The sequence below is a fragment of the Nicotiana attenuata genome, chromosome 3 (genome assembly GCF_001879085.1).
Source record: "Nicotiana attenuata strain UT chromosome 3, NIATTr2, whole genome shotgun sequence".
Classification (NCBI taxonomy): Eukaryota; Viridiplantae; Streptophyta; class Magnoliopsida; order Solanales; family Solanaceae; genus Nicotiana; species Nicotiana attenuata.
In genome coordinates this window covers 67068949-67090183 of record NC_031991.1, presented here as the reverse complement: position 1 = coordinate 67090183, position 21235 = coordinate 67068949, and the positions used below count along the sequence as shown (strand labels likewise).

At 33.2% G+C, this 21235-nt stretch overlaps 1 protein-coding gene across 1 annotated transcript; it reads left to right on the top strand.

Annotated features, from left to right (window-relative positions):
• Positions 18232-20783, top strand: LOC109223987. The gene is made up of 6 exons (XM_019388507.1): positions 18232-18525; positions 18620-18665; positions 18756-18953; positions 19683-19965; positions 20100-20177; positions 20500-20783. The coding sequence occupies exons 3-6, from the start codon at positions 18772-18774 to the stop codon at positions 20548-20550; spliced, it is 594 nt and encodes a 197-aa protein (XP_019244052.1). The 5' UTR covers positions 18232-18525; positions 18620-18665; positions 18756-18771; the 3' UTR covers positions 20551-20783.

Genomic DNA, 21235 nt, shown 5'->3' with positions numbered 1-21235 from the left:
AAATGAGAAAGTCTCTAATTTTGATTTTTTTGTGTTTTAGATAAAATATACCCAATATATCTTACCCCATTTTTGTCAAATTATGAATGATAATGTTCAGCAAAGGTAAGATAATGGCATGCATATGACAACGTTTATGCATAATAATTCATGTCAAATTATGATGATAGGTTTTGATCAAACTCCCGTCCTTTATAGTAATTCTTTTTTTCTTTTTCTTTTTGGTTTCATTCCTTTCTATGGATCTCTGCAAACGTTTCTCAACTCAGTTTGTTCAATTTTGTTTCTTTTTGTGTTCAAAATTCAAAAATAAATCTTTTGCTTTTTCCCCTTTCCAAAGTTTCAGTAATAAAGACTTCCACTCTCCTCCACTTTGAAAAATTTACAAATTAAAGTTGGTCAATCACTAACTTGACCGTTGAGAAATGGAATGCAAACTACTATCCTGGATTTTAGGAAACCTCTGTTGAAAAGGCGCTTCTCAATACATTAATTATGTTACAAATAATATTTTATTTATGGTGAATATCTATCTTTTTGAGAGATTTAAAGTCCGTTTAGACATAAGAATTTTTTCACTTTTTTTTCGAAAATTTTTAACTTTTTTTCGAAATCATGTTTGGCCATAAAATTTTCAATTTTCACTTGAAGATGAATTTTTGAATTTTTCGAAAATTTGAAAAACTCCAAAAAGCTATTTTTCAAAAATTTTTACTCAGATCACTCACAAAATTCAAAAACAACCCAAAATTTTATTCATGTCCAAATACAACTCTAACTTTCAAATACCATTTTTAGATAAAAACAATTTTACTTTTTTTTATTTTTTTATTTATAATTTTACAATTCTTATGTCCAAACGCCCACTTAGAATTTGTTACTTTGTGGCTAATCATTTTTCCTCTATAAATAAAGGGGTTCTGTTCCATTGTAATTCATCCCAAATCAATAAGAATTCTCTCTCCCTTTTCTCTGCAATACTCTTCTTCTTTTATTGTTCAATAACACTTTATCAGCATGAGACTCTAACCAATTGAGTAGAGGTTTTGGGATACATGCATAGTGTTCAACTTGTACATAATATTGAGCACAATGATTGTCGATTGTTCCATGAACTTCCTTCAGGATTAAATTCTGAATTTAAGGTAAGTATTTTACTTTATTTTTCTCTTTTAAATTCTTGAAATACTCTAATTTAATTTTAAATACAAAGACAATAAACTTTGATTATAACTCTAATAAAGTTTAAAGAAATTATAACCTTCCGATGTGGTAAAATTTATATGTCTTGCCATGATCAAATTCATATATGATTGTAAACACAAGAAGTGGAAACTCGTCCCATTTAACTCGCTTCATTCCGGTTCTCTTAAGAGAATGTAGTAGCAGTATGTGATAAGCGTGAAAGAAGATAAAATTATTACCGTGAAAGTATCAATGGATATGAACATGACAATAGACAAAATTATAGTCGTCATCATTGTGGTAATGAGAACAATAAGCATTCTCAAAATAATCCCTTCACTCTTTGAAAGTAATGTTTTTCATCGATTTGACATGAGATTTTGTAAAACACATATAGATGATTATGGTCCATTCATAATATGAATGTGACAACATGTAATTTAATGAATAATATTCATTCTTGGATGAATATGAACGTGCTAGTGGTAGTGGATATATGTCACGACCCGGATTCCCCCCCCCCCCCCCTCCCGGGAGTCGTGATGACGCCTACTAATGAGAGCTAGGAAAGCCAAATTTGATTACTTTTTCATTAATAACGTAATTCCTTTTAACAATTATCGGCAATAATTCAAAAGCAACAAAATTAAATAATAAGCAGAAGTCTTAATTTTATAGAAACCGAATAGAAATGCGAAAAATTCAACAAAAGCCTCTACCCAAGACTGGTGCCACAATACTCACGAACTACTAAGAATACTAAATACAAACGTCTAAAAGATAACATAAACTGTTTGTCTCGGATACAATGAGATAACAGACAAAATAATGGATAGAGGAGACGCCGGGCCTGCGGACGCCTGTAGGGCTACCTCGATGTCTCGCTGGACAGAAGGCCTGCTCCCACACTACTACTACTGCTGTCCGAAACCCGGATCTGTGGAAAATAGCACATAGTGTAGCATCAGCACAACCGACCCCATGTGCTGGTAAGTGCCTAGCCTAACCCCGGCGAAGTAGTGACGAGGATAGACTGGACTACCACACACACACACACACACACACATATATATATATATATATATATATATATATATATAGCGGAATCGAAATACAAAGACAGATAAACAGTATGGGAAGGGGAGTATGCTGTAGGGGACAACAATTTCCAAATAAGAGTCGTCCAGTAACGAAGGAAATAACACCACTCAATCATAAGTAATGAAAACAGAAATCAACAAGTGCACGACATCACCCTTCGTGCTTTTACTCTCATACTCACCAAGCAATAACATGTGCACGGCATCACCCTTCGTGCTTTTACTCTCGTTCCTCACATATAATCAATAGAATCGGCACAGATGGTACATCGTGCGGCACGGCATCACCCTTCGTGCTTTAACACTCTTTTCTCATAATAAGCAAACAATGCACGGCATCACCCTTCGTGTTTTACACTCTTTCCTTACAATAAACAAACAATGCACGGCATCACTCTTCCTCACCCAAACAACAATCACAAACAAAGGCAAGGGAATTAACAAATTTATAATAGAAATTCCGGCAAGGGAACACAATTAAACAATTAACCCCGGCAAGGGCATAATGTCACGCCCCAAACCTTGGGGGGCGTGGCTGGCACTCGGTGCCGCACTAGCCCGAGCGAACCACTCTACAATTCTCTTTTTTTTTCTTTGTAACTATCATGGGCCAACATGGCCACAACTCGTAATGTATAACTATAAGTGGGCAACACTGATCAATAAACTATTGTTCTTAAAATATGAAGACATATGAGCCGTCAAGGCCTCTAACATACTGTACAAAATGAACCTCTGTCTACAAAGCCTCTAAGATTATTTGACATCAAATGGGACAGGGTACCGGTCTACCCATAAGTATGTAGAAAACTTCTAACACGATGACTCATTGACTCGGCTGCACTCCGAATGAGGTGGAGTCTTACCGATCCTTCGTTGAAGCCAATCTCATCTATTATGAGGGCTCGTCAAACTGATTATCTATACCTGCAGGCATGAATGCAGCGTCCCCAACAAAAGAACGTCGGTACGAATAATGTACTGAGTATGTAAGACAGAACTGAAATATAACAATAAGTCAACATTAATTAAAGACATATAAGAATCAACCTGCATCTCTGAAGTGCCACCGTATATTCATACTTACATATATAATGCTTCGTTTTGAGACTATTGTTCATATCGTTTGATGCATGACTGCCCAACTGATCAGTGGTACCTGCCCGACCGGCCGTAGCGCGGTGGTAAATGCATGACTGCCCGACCGGCCGTAGCTCGGTGGTAAATATGTAACAGCCCAACCGGCCGTAGCTCGGTGATAAATGTGTAACTGCCCAGCCGGCCGTTGCCCAGTGTTAAATGAATATGCATATCTGCCCAACCGGCGGTAAATAATGATACATAACTGCCCAACCGGTGGTAACTGCCCGACCATCCGTAGCTCGATGGTAAATTAATATCATGTCTGCCCAACCAGCGATAAATAATGATACGTAATTGCCCAACCGGTGGTAACTGCCCGACCGGCCATAGCACGGTGGTAAATGCATGAAGATGCATGTACATGTATTACTATATTATAAACATTAACTTCTCCTTCAAATACCTCAATATGAAACTAGATACATACTTAGACATGCTTGAATATCACTTTACGGGAATGAATAACATAGACATCCTTAACTGCTTAGAGTAGAACCACTTATAGAATATCATTACGTTTGTGTATCGTTTCTTCGATCATGCCAAAAGAAAGAAGGATTAGCCTTAACATACCTGAGTAGGGAAAAATCCGTGTAATATTCTTGAGACAAAATCTACACGGGCAAGGAGCGATCAGTTGATTTTGCACATAAGTCATATTCAATATTGCGGGCCTCCATAATACAATCCACATAATTTCAGTTATCTCATGGAAACTCTCCAAGTCATGAACTACAAGTAACACCGATGAGCTTTTAATTTATATTCTCCAACTTACTCCATAATTGTTTTTGTTAAGCTCTGAAACTTTCCTGGTGGTTCTATGACTAATAGGCGATATTCTTACTTTACTATAAAATAAAACTCATAACCTCTCTTTCTCATAACTAACTCTGGATAAAAACAAATAGAGACTAAGCTTGCAGAGAATTAGAAACTAATTTGCACCAATNCATGTGCACGGCATCACCCTTCGTGCTTTTACTCTCGTTCCTCACATATAATCAATAGAATCGGCACAGATGGTACATCGTGCGGCACGGCATCACCCTTCGTGCTTTAACACTTTTTCCTCACAATAAGCAAACAATGCACGGCATCACCCTTCGTGCTTTACACTCTTTCCTTACAATAAACAAACAATGCACGGCATCACCCTTCGTGTCACTCTTCCTCACCCAAACAACATTCACAAATAAGGGGCAAGGAGATAAACAAATAATGACGGAAATCCCGGCAAGGGAATGCAATTTAAACAGTTAAATCCCGGCAAGGGAACAATATCAATAAGTTTACATATCCGGCAAGGGAGAAAATCAACAAAACAACAAAACGTCCCGGCAAGAAAATAAATCAATAACTCTTTCTCTTTCTTTCACTTTCATCTCATAGTTCACATTATCACTTGAGCCAATGCTCCAAAGATTTACTTATATCATATACCTTCACAATTTGTATTTCAACTCGAGCCAACGCTCCACGAAGTTTAAAGATCACAATTTCTTTCACATACTCTTTACAACATATAGGAGTCATCAATTAGGCACGGAAGGTATAACAAAAACCAAAATATTCGCAAAATAAGGACTCACGATCATGCTAGACACCAATGTATAAATACTCGTCACCATGCCTATACATCGTACTCGACAATTAGCAAGTAGCAAATAAGACTCAACTCCTATTCCCTCAAGCTAAGGTTAGACCAAACACTTACCTCGATGCCTTGAATTCCACTCAAACCTCAACTATAGATTTACCACGTGATTCAACCTCCAATCCGCTCGAATCTAAACACAAATTACTTAATCACTTTAATAAACACTAAATGAATCAATTTGAATGCATAAAAATGAATTTCTCAAAGTTTTGCCCAAAAATTCCAAAATCGCCCCCGGGCCCACGTGGCCAAAACCCGAGGTTCGAACCAAAATCCGGTTACCCATTCCCCCACGAACCCAAATATATGATTTGTTGTGAAATCGGACCTCAAATTGAGGTCCAAATCCCCAATTTTAGAAAAACCTAGGTTCTACCCAAAAACCCCAATTTCACCCATGAAAACCATTGATTTTAAGTGGAAAACATGTTAAATGATGTTAATGATTGAAGGAATTGAGTAAAAATCGACTTACAAATGATTTGGAATGAAACTTGTTCTTGAAAAATCGCCTAAGGAGTTTGGTAATGGTGAAAAATGGTTCAAATTCAACTAAGTATAAAATTTGCTGGGCCTCAAATATGGGAATTGCGAACTGGGGTTCGCAATGTGGGAATTGCAAAGCTGGGTTCGCATTTGCGAACCCTTCCCATTTTGCCAGTTCTCGCATTTGCGAAGGGAAAAGTCGCATTTGCGACCACCCTGCTTTCGCATTTGCGAACACTAAGATCGCATTTGCGATCAGTGGCCAAAATCCCATAATTCGCAATTGCGATGCAAATCTCACATTTGCGAGCTCGCAATTGCGAGATGATCTTCGCAAATGCGAAGACCACATTGCTGAGCATACCAGATTTTACAAAGTTCAAAAATGCAATCCGACACCTATCCAAAACTCACCCGAGTCCTCGGGGCTCCAAACCAAATATGCACACAACCTCAAAAACATCCTACGGACTTATCCGTGCGATCAAATCGCCAAAATAACATCATATACATCTAATTAAGCCTCAAATTGCATGATTCCTTCCAAATTTTCATAAAACATTAAATTTCCATTTTAAGTCCGAAACATGTCAAACGACGTCCGTTTTCAACCAAACTTTACAGAAAGCGCTTAAACCATATATAACTTGTACCGGGCACCGGAACCAAAATACGGGCCTGATACCACAGTCTTTTAATCAAATTTCATTTCCAACTTCCTTAATTATTTCCAGAAAATAATTTCACACAAAAATTCATTTCTCGGGCTTGGGACCTCGGAATTTGATTCCGGGCGTACGCCCAAGTCCCATATTTTCCTAAGGACCCTCCGGGACCATTAAATTACGGGTCCGGGTCCGTTTACCTAAAATATTGACCGAAGTCAAATTTATGCAATTTAATATCAAAATTTAGCATTTTTCTCACAGAATTCATATTTAAGCTTTCCGGCTACGCACCCAGACTGCGCACGCAAATCGAGGCAACCCCAAATGAGGCTTTCAAGGCCTCAAAAACACAGAATGAGTAAGGAAGCAAGTGATGACCCCTTTGGGTCGTCACAATATATCACACTCATCTCTAGAAAGAGGTTTGAGATGAAATAAAAAAATAATTTTACTACTATGACATGAATGGTCATTGATCACGTACCTATTGTGATTATGCCTAAATATTATGGCAATGCGATTATTACAGGCAAAAGTAATGGAAGCAACATATCTTGCCTGTAATGATTTTGACCATGACCATAATGGTATAACTTTCTCTTTGAAAGAGATTCACCATATGGAATGTTGATGAATATGTGGTAGTACAAAATTAATTGAAAGCTCTCGAAGAGCCAATTATACTATTTTGGAGAAATAAAATTGATTATCAATAAGGTATTGTGTCGTAGTAAGTCTCAAAGAAACTTATTTAGTTTCTAAAGTATTCGCGAAAGCGGTTGGTTATATCGAGACGATAAATAAAAAAAAGATTTAATATCTTCTATTACTATAACTTGTAGCGGGGTAATATGTATGCGAAAAGTTACTCGCTTTATTTTCTAGTTTGTACTACACAAATAAAAGAATATCACAATAAAGTAGAAGTTTATTGATATAAAAACCTATATCATAATAAACTCGGAGTTTATTGATAATTGCATATGTCATGATGTAAGTATGAAATTTATCAATATTGATAATTTATCCAATTGACAGAATTGGTTAGCCATGTTAATTTAACCATGATATGCAAACATAAAAGAGAATTAACATGGTAAATATTAAAGAACTAAAAAATTCTTCACGAATTCTCTTGTGTTGCTTGTTCTTATTAATTAATAGATCAACTAAAATTGGGATTGAATCCCTTGAATGCTGGAAATATATAAGGTGAATATGGGCCCATTCATTTGCCATGTATACCACATAAGATGCATCATTGAGATGGTTACATGTGCGATTATTATTAGCCCACAACCTGGTGTTTGCGAGGTAACTTGCTCAATAATTTAATTTAGAGCACAGTTTTCAGATTTTCTATTCAAGACAGTTCATCTTGATAAGTTGGTTTACATCACAATTGGTTTAGCAAAATAATTTATTGAGTGCCTCCACTTAATAGCTAAACTATTGCTTATGAGAACAAAGTTATCTATATCAGTTTGATATACGTTATATACGAAAGTATATTACATTCTCTCCTCACAAGTGGTTCAGAGTCAGGAACCAAATAAATTCATCTTATTATTATTGATGTGCGGTGTATATTTTGATTAACACTATAATGCATAAAAGTGGGTTTCCAAAGTTGAGGAAGCTAGTTAGTTTTTCTAACACGAGGGAGAGACATAAACAATTGAGAAAAAGTTATGTAGAATGAATTATCATTTGTACATCTAGATTCTCGAATAAGATAATATGAACTCGAAAGTTCGTTAAAATATAATTCATCTGCAATATATTGCAAAGCATGCCAGACACATTTACTGACCCAAAGAAAGTACCTATTATTCTCACTATGAATGCTCCTATTAGAATAAGTCCTAGAAGGATAAAGTCTATAGTACGCTTAAAGCCTATAGACCAATCGATTTCAAATAAAATTCTTGATAAATAAGATGGGCAAATGATCAAAATGATCATAATAAGGAGGAAAGTGATCTAGAAGATCACATGACATAACATTTCGTAAAATCTCAAGAGAGGTTCAGGTACTTGAAAATATGAAGAAGAGATTTCTATGTTATGTCTTTATAAAAAAAGGAGGCTGGAACCGATATAATATATTCGTCGACTACATCTATGATAACGTTAAATATATATGAGGATCTTAAGTTTGGAGAAATAATTCAAGCAGAATTGGTTTCATATGAAAGACATGCAGTTTTGGACTTGCAGTTCAAATACTTGAAAGTATAAGCCAATAATGTGTGCAATCACTTTTATCTATCTTATATGTCTGTCATGACATGAAAACTTGATATGCATCTAAAGTCTATTTATGCGGCTTATTTGACTATACTTATATGACAATCCATGAACGATTTAAAATGCTGATTGGAGAATTTCTTGGTCCTGAATTACCACATCCTAAGTGCAATTTGTGCACATATATATCTTGCTATAACTATAAGCATGATAATACGATAGTAAGATCTTTACCCTTATGTAAAGATATTGGAATGACGATTCCAACAAGATCATATGAATGCAATACATCTCTATCAGGAATGATGATTCCAAGGTGGAACATATTCATTTAAGTTAATATGACTAATTATTTATTAAATCTCTACCAACGATCTTTAAAAGATGATGCACAAAATTAGAATGCGAAGGCTCAAAGATGTAAATTGATGCTCTAATCAAGTGGAGTTAATATGCGTTGTACTTTTTTTCTCTTACAAAGTTTCTTCCCACTGGGTTTTCCTTGCAAGATTTTTAACGAGGCAACCAAAAGGCGTATTGTTAGATATGTGTATTCTTTTGCCTTCTCTAGAATTTTTTTCCACTGGATTTTATTTTAGTTAAGGATTTAATAAGGCACATTATTTGTTGAATAGACATTCAAGGGGGAGTGTTATAAATAGTATTTTATTTATGGTGAATGTCTATCTTTTAAAGAGATTTAGAGTTTGTTACTTTGTGGCTAAGTCACTTTTCCCCTATAAATAAATGGGTTCTATTTCATTGTAATTCATCTCAAATCAATAAGAATTTTCTTTTTCTACTTTTCTCTGCTTCTTCTTCTTTTATTGTTTTATAACAAATTATTAGTTCTAGATATAATTTAGGAAAAATCAGAATGTTATCTATATTAGTGGTAATTAATCCTTGAAGTATGTTGAAGGAGTTGATAAGGTCTAATCAGTTTTTAACCATGTTCGAATATGGTACAACTTTTGAGGCACATAGTACACGATACAGTTGAGATGCATCTAATTTTTGTTTTCCATGCATGATTTGTTCACCTAACGAAGGACCAAGTTGGTTTAATTGCAAGTCACGTTTGTACCAAACACTCTTTAACTTTGTCTTCTCAAGTTAACCTATCAACTGGTCAATAGAAGACTTAGTTTTATTATGATAATGACCCTCTAGCTAATATCTTATAATATTGTTTTCAATTTCTCCAAACTCAATATCATTATCAAGTTAGCAGTTTATTATAGGAATTATTCTAGATATTAACTTTATAATATATTCAATTTGGGTACAAACCATAGCGGTTAGTATGATATGTTCATTTTGTAATACAAACCCTACTATAACTTTATATATATACTCTTTTAGTTCATCAATATTTAGACAAAAAATCTTGAGAGAAGTACACTAACGATTAGGGTTTGATGAACAAAAATTACCCTAATTGGCCCCACTCAGTGACTCTTTTTAAATTCTTATTATTCTTTGTCTCACCGGAAACAGTCTCTCTTCATAAAGTAGATGTAAGATTTGCGTACATAATATCCTTCTTAGATTCTACTTGTAAAATTATACTGAATTTATTGTTGTTGTACTATTCTTCGTCTCCGTACCCTATATAAAAGCCCTTTTCAAAATACCAACAAAACATCAACGTTCAAATCCTAAGGCAATCCAATAGGAGATATGCAAATTATGTTCCATACTTTATTGTCTGACTAGCAGAACAATATGTACCTTAAGGAAATTTGAGAAACAGCCAACTGAAATAATGAATACTACAAAGACATGCATGTGTATTCATTAAACGGTACCCATGTTACTATTATTACATGTCTCTTTTGCTTCTTTTTTCTTCTTCTTTGTTTCTCCTTTTGGTGGGATAGAAATTTTTTTTTATTCCTGGAAATTGCTTTTTCTTTTTCTTCCGAGTTATAAAATTCTTATGGCTGGCATAAAAAATGATTCGTCTTTTCCAAATTTTTTTCACTTTTTTCTAAAGTCAGTATTTCGCCATAAAATTTTCGATTTTCACTTGAAAATGAATTTTGAAATTTTTCGAGAATTTGAAAAACTCCAAAAAGCTATTTTTTAAATTTTCACTTCAGATCACTCACAATAATTCAAAAACAGCTCAAAACTTCATGTCCAAACACGACTCTAATATTCAAATACATTTTCACTTGAAAAAGAATTTCACTTTTTTCCGAAGTTTTACAATTCTTATGTCCAAACTCCCACTAAATATTGTCCATGTTGTAGCCTGTAGAAACAATTTCCTTGAAAGCTCCTACTCACGCAAGAACGTATTAAGAACAATGAAACGCTGGCCAAACTCTTTCTCTGTTTGTTGGCCATATTCGAATCATTTTGAATATTTTATTCATATAGAGTATATCAATTGTTAGATATATGTGAGAAACTAATGGTACAAAATTATATCCACAGTAGTGAATTATTATTACTAAGAGTCATCGGCGGAAAACAAAAGAACTTGGAAGCATTGACTCTCTTCCTTTAGTATAGAAACTAGTATTAGTACCCGCGCGGATGCGCGAACACTAATCATGTCAAATATTTAAGTTATTTGGATTGTAGGTAAATAATCTTAAAATTTACACTTTCTCAGTAAAAATATAGATAATCATTGGATATTAACTATATGAAAAAAATTAACCATTTCTTCTATTTATTTATTTTGATACCATTTTTGCCGGTGTCATTGGATCCTAAAAATAGTCGGGAAGCAAAATAATAACTCATATTTATGGCAAAACAATCAAATATTGAGACAATGAATGATTCTTTGGATAAGACTTAACTCTTTTACTACTACTTAAAATCTTATTTGGTGTGTTGATATCTCTTAAAACATATTTCTTTCTTAAAATTTTAGTTTCTAAAACATTATTTTTATAATAATGTAATTGAAAATATTATTCTTAAATCAAAACTCATTTTAGTTGGCTATCTAAAAATATAAAAAATTCATTAGCTAGTGAATTTTTTTACTCCATTTTGATATTTGACATTAACCTGTTAAATATCTGAGTTATTTGAATTATATGTAAACAACATTAACATATAAACCTTCTAAATAANTATATATATATATATATATATATATATATATATATATATATATATATATATATATATATATATATATATATATATTATAATAATAATAATTATCTTTATAATGATGCAAGTGAGTATATCATCCTTAATTTAAAATTCACTTTAATCGGCTATCTAAAAATTTAAATGATTCTTTTACCGGATTTATTTCAATATGACTCCACTTTTAGTTTAACGATACCTCTAACCCCAGAATTTAAATTTTTAATATCCTATATATACAAAAATTTTGTTCTTTGAATTATTAAATGTTAAATTATTTGATTATCATTATAAAACATTGCATATATTGTCTTAAAGTTGTCAAGTAGTTTATTTTTCGACAGCATACTTGGCTTAAGCTCAATGCAAACTACTCAAATTGCATTCCAATTCAAATTCGAATATCATATCAGTTTGTTAGTAATAGTGATTTTTAAAAAACGACACATAATGTAAATTAAAAAAAATATTCGAAGATATCCTTATCTTATAATATGTGTATTTGAGTTGAAAAAAATATATTTGAAATCGATGAGATTAACTTTCAAATTTTTATACTCAACAAAGATGAAACATAAGAAGAAATTTGTTGTCATCTTTTATTTCTCGTTTTTAGTATATGTCTAACACTTTTTTCTAATATTTATTTCTTTTATTCTTATTTTTATTGTCATTATTTCTTTTGTTTACTAAAAAATTAATTTATTTCACTATAAAAGGATTGAGATTAGATAAAAATTAATCTTACATATGAACTTTTAATTATATTTTTAGTCTTGGTTGAAATTATTTCCATATTTTTCTTTTGGCTTATCTAATCAGCCTAAATTAGGTGCTACACCGACCACTTAAATTTAAAAAATTGAATGATGTGTAATTTATATATAATCCATATATAATAGTGTATAATCGTGTGTTTTTGTCGGTATATCATCTATTTATATTAAGCTATAAAAAGTAAATAATAAATATGGCCGGATATTAAATGAAAATTCCATAAAGATTTTGGTTTTTTGAACGTCTAAATCCATGATATAACTTCTATTATTATAATTTTAAAACTCTCTACTAATGTTCAAAAATATCTTATCTTTTTATTATCTTTGAATTAAAAAAAGTAAAGAGTTTTTTCGAAATAATTTGTTTACATTTAAAAAAAATATTTCACTTCATACTAATTTTTTCTTTATATATACTCTTTGTTACACTTAAAAGTCACTATAGAAACTATCAATTAGAAACCAGTTTGTCTTTTGTTGAGTTTGAAAAAAAAATCTTTCACATAATCTAATGATTCAAAACTAATATTCTTCAACAAAAAAAATATTATACCCTTGCAATATTGGTTTGACTACAACTAAATGATTCAATTCATTGAATGTGCTAAAATGAAATTAATGATAGCAATTGTATAGCCAATATTAAAGAACCTGAAAGGACTCTTGGTAAACTTCTGTGGTTGCCTTATATTGATAGACATGGGATTATGATCTGAAATATAAGGCTCCCCTTACACTGTACTCAAGTGATTATAATTCATCATCCACATATCATTCCCAAACACCCTATCAATCCGATTTCATACCCTATCTTCACCTTGCTGCTTGTTAGTCCATGTGAAATAGTCACATTTCCATGGCAATTCTGTAACTCCAATGTCATGACAGCATTCACCAAATTCCTTTATGTCTGCACTTTTCACAGGTACTTTTGAGAGCCTATCTTGAGCATATAAGATAGCATTGAAATCTCCCCCAATCAGCCAAGGTCCTGTAGTATTCTGAGCTATTCTTTTAAGGTGTTCCCATAGGTTCCTTCTTTGATCTGCATCATTATGGCCATACACTACTGTTAGATAGCAGGACATCCCATTTTGCTTCCCAGTTACCAAACAGTGGATGAATTGGTCATTTTTGTCTAGAGGCTGTATTGTATATGTATGATCATCCCATATAATTCAAACCCTTCCATTCATAGCATATTCATAATTAGTTATCCTGTTCCAATTAGGGGCTATTCTGCTGATCACCCTCCCTGCTTTGTCCTCTTTCACCTTTGTTTCAACTAAGCCAGCCAACTTAGTAATGTTTTTCTTTTATGTACTGCTTTATTTTCTTTTGTTTACGCCTCTTATTCAGTCCCCTAATGTTCCATATTAGCCAAGTCATTGGTGCATGATTATTCCACCACCCATATCAGGTGGCCTATTTACCTCCATTTTCCCATCTTCCTGTTGCAATACCTGAAATACATTCTTTGTGGTTATTGTAGTATTCCCTAGTGTCCTGCCACTAGTGCTAACCAGAGCTGGCCATTCTTCACTTTGTTCAACCTGCTGCATTTCTTTTGCTTTCCCTTTATCCTTTGTAGCCTGTGCCTTCTCAGCATTTCCATTGTTTGTGACTGGATTCTCCTGCCTCACAAGGTTGGTTACTCCCTTGTTTAGGTCTGCTTGTTGTTGTTGTCCTTGCCCTTTCACTTGCCATCTCGTGGTAATTTTCCCCTGCTTTGGTCTTTCTCTATATTGTTTTTCTTTATTCATTTTCTTCTCCATAGTACAATCATGTCCTATCTTCATGCAATTTATGCAGTATTAGGGCTTCCATTCATATTCCACCTTTAGTTGCATCATATTCCCCGATGGCTCTTGTACTGTTAACTCCGTTGGCAGCTATTTTGTCACATTAGCTTCTACCAGAATTCTAGCATACGAGATACGAGTCTGCTTAGTGGTACATTCGTCCGCAAACAGTGGTTTCCCAATGGCACTTGCTAATTTGCTAGTGTCTTGTTGCCCCAGTAGCTCATAGGCAGATTTGGGATAGTGATCCACAAAGGGATTTCCATCAGAAACTCTGCCTTAATGTCAAAATCAGGTGTCCATTGCTTCAATATCATAGGTCTACCATTAATGGTATAAGGCCCTCCATACAGAATGTCTTTCATATCCCATATAGTGTCAAATTTAGCTATGTAGTATCCTTCATCATGCAAGTACAGATCTGGTATACTCACTCTACTCCACGTATGAGTAATATACTTCTCCATGTATTTATACCTTGGTGTATCCCCAATTACATAGATAATTAGGGCACACTCCCATTTCTTATTCTGCTCCTCAATTTCTTCCTTATCTACTTTAACCACAATATTGCCATCTACAATTTCTGGTGGGATGTAAGACAATACCATACCATTTTCTAATGATCTGTTTCCAGCGAAAAGATTTGCCCATGTTCTCTCTTTCTCCGGTGCTGCTTGTGGCTTCAGCTCATCCTTTTGCTCAGCTATTACTGTTCCATTGGTTTTCAGCTCAGTCGTTGTTGCTTGTTCCTTCCTAGCCTCCATAGCTGTTGCTGGGGAGCCTTCACATGAAGATGAAGACATATGCATCTGCACAGCACGGATATCTATCCTTTTCGCCAGTCCATTAGTATTGCTAGGAGATCCTAATTTCAGAGAATTAGGTTGGAATTGGTGTCCGATTGGTGTTGTTATTTGTTGTATAGATCCTTGCGCTAGGGTGTCTGCGATTACTGTTGCACTGATAGCTTCACCAACCGTCAGATGTGGTTGTTTTCTAGGCCAACCTCGCTTTCTCGCCATGGCTGATTCTCAGACGGCGTCCGTTAGCATAACGTGCGCCGAGAGCTTTTAGAGAGAAAGCTAATGAATTGAGTTTGTATTTTATATATATAACTAAAATATAAAATAAAATTACCATATACTATTGACATTTATTAGCTTGCCACTTGGCTTAACCATAATGTCAATTATATATGGTAACTTTCTTGCTTTAACATATACTAGTATTAGTACCCGCGTGGATGCGCGGACACTAATCAAATATTTAAATTATTTGAATTGTATGTTAATAATCTTAAAATTTACACTTTCTCAGTAAATATAGATAATCATTGGATATTAACTACATGAAAAAAATTAACCATTTCTTCTAATTTTCTTTTTTAATACCATTCTTGCCAGTGTCATTGGATTCTAAAAATAGTCAGGAAGCAAAATAATAACTCATAATTATGGAAAAACTATCAAATGTTGAGACAATGAATGACTCTTTGGATAAGACTTAACTCTATTACTGCTACTTGTACTCTTATTTGGTGTAATGATATCTCTTAAAAGATATTTCCTTCTTAAAATTTCAGTTTCTAAAATATTATTTTTCAATAATAATTATTTTTATAATAATGTAATTGAAAATATATAATTCAAAACTTATTTTAGTTGGCTATCTAAAAATATAAAAAATTCTTTAGCTAGTGAATATTTTTTACTCCATTTTGATATTTGACATTAACCATGTTAAATATCTGAGTTATTTGAATTATATGTAAATAACCTTAACATTTAAACCTTCTAAATAATTATAGATAATCGTCAGATATTAATTAAGAAACACTACATGAAAAAAGACTAACATTTTCTCAATTCATGTAGTGATAATTTTATTTTTGCAATGTTCTCATAGGTGTCATTGGAACCTAAAATAGCCACAATGTGAAATAATAACTCATATTTATGGCAAAGCACAAAGGTTGACACGATATAAACGATTCTTTGATTACGACGTGACTCTTATACTACGACTTGAAGTCTTATTTGGTATGATTTTATCTTTCAAAAACTATTTCAATTATGAAATTCCAATTTCTAAAACTTTATATATATTATAATAACGATTATCTTTATAATGATGCAAGTGAAGATATTATCCTTAATTTAAAATTCACTTTAATCGGCTATCTAAAAATTTCAATTATTTTTTGGCCGGATTTATTTCAGTATGACTCCACTTTAAGTTTATCGATATCTCTAGCCCCAGAATTTAAATTTTTAATACCCTATATATACAAAAATTTTGTTCTTTGAATCATTAAATGTTAAATTAGTGTTATTATTATAAAATATTGCATATATTGTCTTGAAATTGTCAAGTAGTTTATTTTCGACACCATACTTGGCTTAACCTCAATGCAAACTACTCAAATTGCATTCCAATTCAAATTCGAATTTCATATCAGTTTGTTAGTAATAGTGGTTTTTTAAAAATGACACATAATGTGAGTTAAAAAAAATATTCTAATATATCCTTATCTTATAATCTATTTATTTGAGTTGAAAAAAAAATATTTGAAATCGATGAGATTAACTTTCAAAAATTTTATACTCAACAAAGATGAAACATAAAAAAAACATTGTTGTCATCTTTTATTTCTCGTTTTTAGATCTTTCTAACATTTTTTTTCAATATTTATTTTCTTTTATCTTATTTTTTATGTCATTATTTCTGTTGTTACAAAAAAATTAATTTATTTCACTGTAAAAGGATGAGTTTTAATNTGTTGTATAGATCCTTGCGCTACGGGTGTCTGCGATTACTGTTGCACTGATAGCTTCACCAACCGTCAGATGTGGTGTTTCTAGGCCAACCTCGCTTCTCGCCATGGCTGATTCTCAGACGGCGTCCGTTAGCATAACGTGCGCCGAGAGCTTTAGTAGAGAAAGCTAATGAATTGAGTTGTATTTATATATATAACTAAATATAAATAAATTACCATATACTATTGACATTTATTAGCTTGCCACTTGGCTTAACCATAATGTCAATTATATATGGTAACTTTCTTGCTTTAATATATATATATATATATATATATATATATATATAGATTTTTTAAGTGAGATATTTTTGTTATTGCTTAAACTCATAATTCCTCAAAAAGTGGATTCCGATCTAATAACTCTGAATAAATTAAATACGTGCATTAAGAGCTTCTTATTTCAAAACAATGAAAGTACCTTTCACTCTTTCATGTATTAGGTAATTTCACTTTGAAAAAAAAATGTTACATACTAACAGATTCAAGTCCATAATCAAGGGTTCCAAAAACGTTAATAGACAAAATATATCTATAAGTAGTCGGAATAGTGTTTTGAGCAGGGAACACTACAGTAAGACCTCAATAATATTTTAATATTGTAAGGTAATGAAGGCCTCTTTTTTATTTTTCTTTGGACCGAAGTCATTGAAACAATCTTTATATCTTCACAAAGTTAGGGGTAAAGTTTGCGTATATTCTACTCTCTCAATTCTGCTTTGTCGGATTACACTAAACATGTTGTTGTTGTTATAAAATAACGAAGATAAAATTAGTAGTACTTTGTCGCGGTGGCAGAGCCAAAAATATCTTAGCATTTATTAACAGCCATCGAAAAACTGGAAACTCCATAATGACCAAAGAGAAAATACTATCAGCGTTAAGTTAGGGCATGAACCAATAAACCCTAAACCCAATTTTCATTTTCTCCTAACGTAGCCCTAAGTTCAACAAAAAATTTAGGCCCAGCCCATTATCAAAGATTGATTTGGGCTCTTTAATCCATGCTAATTCAAAGCGTAATGGAATTCTCTTATCAGTTCCCTAATCTTCTGGTTCCCGAATTTTACTGTCAACAAGGTTTGAGTGAGCGTGAGTGTCACGTGTGTTTTCTCCACAGACTCCCAAAAGTCAATTGGAGGGAAACTCATCTAGCCGTCCATTCAACATTAAATGGACAAGATTTGCCTCAGTTAAATCTACTCAAATATGCCCAAAAAGAAAAAGAAAAAGAAAAAGAAAAATACAAAAACCACAAAACTGTGGGAAGAAAGGAAAAGGGGTGAGAGTAGCAAAAAGAGAGAAAGATATCACTCTAGAGAATAAACTGCGCCTGTTCTGAGAAAAATTCAAGAACCCCATTTCATATTAGTGGAAAAAGATAAGATCTTTGGCTGTTTATTGGAATTGTCTTAGGAAAATCATTGAATCTTTCATCAAAAATCTCATTTTTTCCAGTTTTGGGAGTTCTCTGCTGCAAAAGAAGAAGGGAGAAGAAGAAAGCTTATATCTTTGTAATGTTTACTATTTTTTGTTTGTTTCAATCTTTGTGTTTTTCAGTACTTGCATGAGATTTTGTTTAATGGGTTTTCATTAATTTATATGCAGGGTCTTTTGAGATAATCTGGTACAGTATCTAAGCATAGATCTTGAGGTCAGTCTCTTTGTTTGTTTAGTTTCTCTTCAATTTCTGGTCAATGAATTTATATATTGTCTTATTTTTTCATTTTTTTGGATGTTGCAGATAGAACAAAAAAGGTATGGATAAGTTACAGTGGGGAAACAGAAAAAGACTAAGGTGTTTTAAGGTGAAAGATTCAACTTCAAATGGGAAATCTGATGGTGGTGTTGTAGTGAAGAAGAAAATCACATCTCGAGTTGTTGATAATACCAAGGAATCTACTCTTCTTCCTCCTATTTCTTCTCCTCATCGTCTTAACAGGTAATTAATTAGAAAAAAGATAAATAAAGAAAAGAATTTTGTTTGTTTTGGCTGTTGATGTATGTGTGCTGGAAATAGTGTCAGTGTTTTGATTCAGAACTATGCCTCATTTGAGTTAAAGATTTAATTTTTATTTCAGATTATGACTACTTTTTGGTTTCTTAGATGCTATTGGTAGAGATTTCATTGAATCTGCCTAAGTTTATGTCCAGATTTTGATGCAAAGAATCATTCTCTTTGATTGAATAAGGGTTTTAATAGGTCAATTGTATAAGAAATAATTAGTTTTTTTTTGACATACCTATGGAAATACACCTCGGGTAGGGGTAAGGTCTGCATACACATTACCCTCCCCAGACCCCACTTTTGGGATTTTACTGGGTCGTTGTTGTTGTTGTTATGCGAGGGGTAATTACAATTTGATGTCTTACCTGTAAATTAGAAGAAAAAGAAGTTCAAAAGTTATAGTCTTTAGTTTTGGTTGGGGTTGGTTGGTTAACTCATTAGATCTGAAGTTAGAAAAGCATCAGTGATTTGTGAGCTGGTAATGATACTTGAGAACAAATCAAATTTGTTTCTGGTGAAGCTATTACAATACTTAAATCGTGGATTGCTATTGTCATTGTGATTTTTTGAAGATTCTCATCTCTTAAACAGAAAAATACTTGGATTTGGTTACCCAAAAAGTAAAAGATTGTACTACAATTTGGTGGTTACTTGTTATTGCAGAGATCTAGGTGTGAATAGATCTAACACAAATGAGCATCGTAAGACATCAGTGTCATCCCCCGAGAAGGAGGACCGATATTATACGACAAGAGGGTCAGTAGGTGTAGATGATACTAGCAAGTTGTTCATTGATTCAAGGGAGGAAAAGAAAAAGATGGTATGGCCAAAATTGCTTATCACATTGTCAAGTAAAGAAAAAGAAGAAGATTTTATGGCTATGAAAGGTTGCAAACTTCCTCAAAGGCCTAAGAAGAGGGCCAAGTTGATACAAAGAACAGTACTTGTAAGTCGCTCATACTCCGAATTCAGATATATATGATCCAAGAATTAGAGTTTTATCATTTAGTACATATTTCTTGATTCTTTCCATGGTAAATCTAGTCTAAAATAGCTACTTGTCTTTGTTGTGTGCTGCAGTTAGTGCAACCAGGGACATGGTTGCAAGACTTGTGCCAAGAAAGGTATGAAGTGAGGGAGAAGAAGACCTCTAAGAAGGTATTCCACTTGCTGCTTTTGCTCTCTTTGTTTCTTCACCTGAGAAATTTTTTTTTTTTTTTTTTCACAATTGAGAAATCTCCTAGGGCCAACGTGCATGGTTCGAAACTTGATGAATAATTGCCCCCCACCGCGCGCGGCCGCTCTACCCTTCTTCACCCGAGAAAGGTGTTTTTTTTCACAATTGAGAAATCTCCGAGGGCCAGCATGCATGGTTCGAAACTTGATGGATAATGCCCCCCCCTCCCTCTTCCGCGCGCGCTCTACCCTTGACTGAGAAATTTGTAGATTAATAACATATAATGATGTATTTTTGGTGCAGAAACCAAGAGGATTAAAAGCTATGGGAAGCATGGAAAGTGATTCAGAATAAAATCTGGTGAAGATAAGAGTGAGGAAACATGGACAGAGCCAGATAGATTTTTGGGAATTCTTTTGGAAATAGTTGCAGTTGAAGATGGGCAAAAGATAGAAACTTTTGATTTTATTTTGGTGGCAGAGAGAGAAGATGAGGAAAGAAAATCTGAAAATGATGTAATTTTTGGCATATTATTCCTAATTTCAGCTCATCTTGAAAAATGAATGCTTCTTTTTTGGCCTTCTTAATCTTTGTGTGTACACTTGTATGTGTGCTGTTTTATGATGCTTTTCTTTTTGTCTTCTTCCTTTTTTTCTTATATTTTCCTTTTTGTCCACTTCCTATTTCTTTCCTTTCACAAGTCTTTCTTCATATCTTTTAGATTTTAAAATCTCTCTATGAGCACTTCAAAAATTTTAAAGGCTTTGGTATTTATGTCAAAACTTGCTTTCCCTATGACTACTTAACTAGTGTAGTTCTTAAATATTATAGTGTATGTTGGTAGTTGGATAATGAACAAACCAATTATGTGAAATGTGTGAAAAGATTATTTGGTCGATTTAAAGAACATCTTAAATTTGTGACTTTCTGTTACCTTTTATTCTCTAACATCTGTATTGTAAAGAGAAACAAGGGAGAAAAGGAAATTAGCATTTATAAATTCATGCATACAATTGAACTGAAAAAATAAAATGCATGC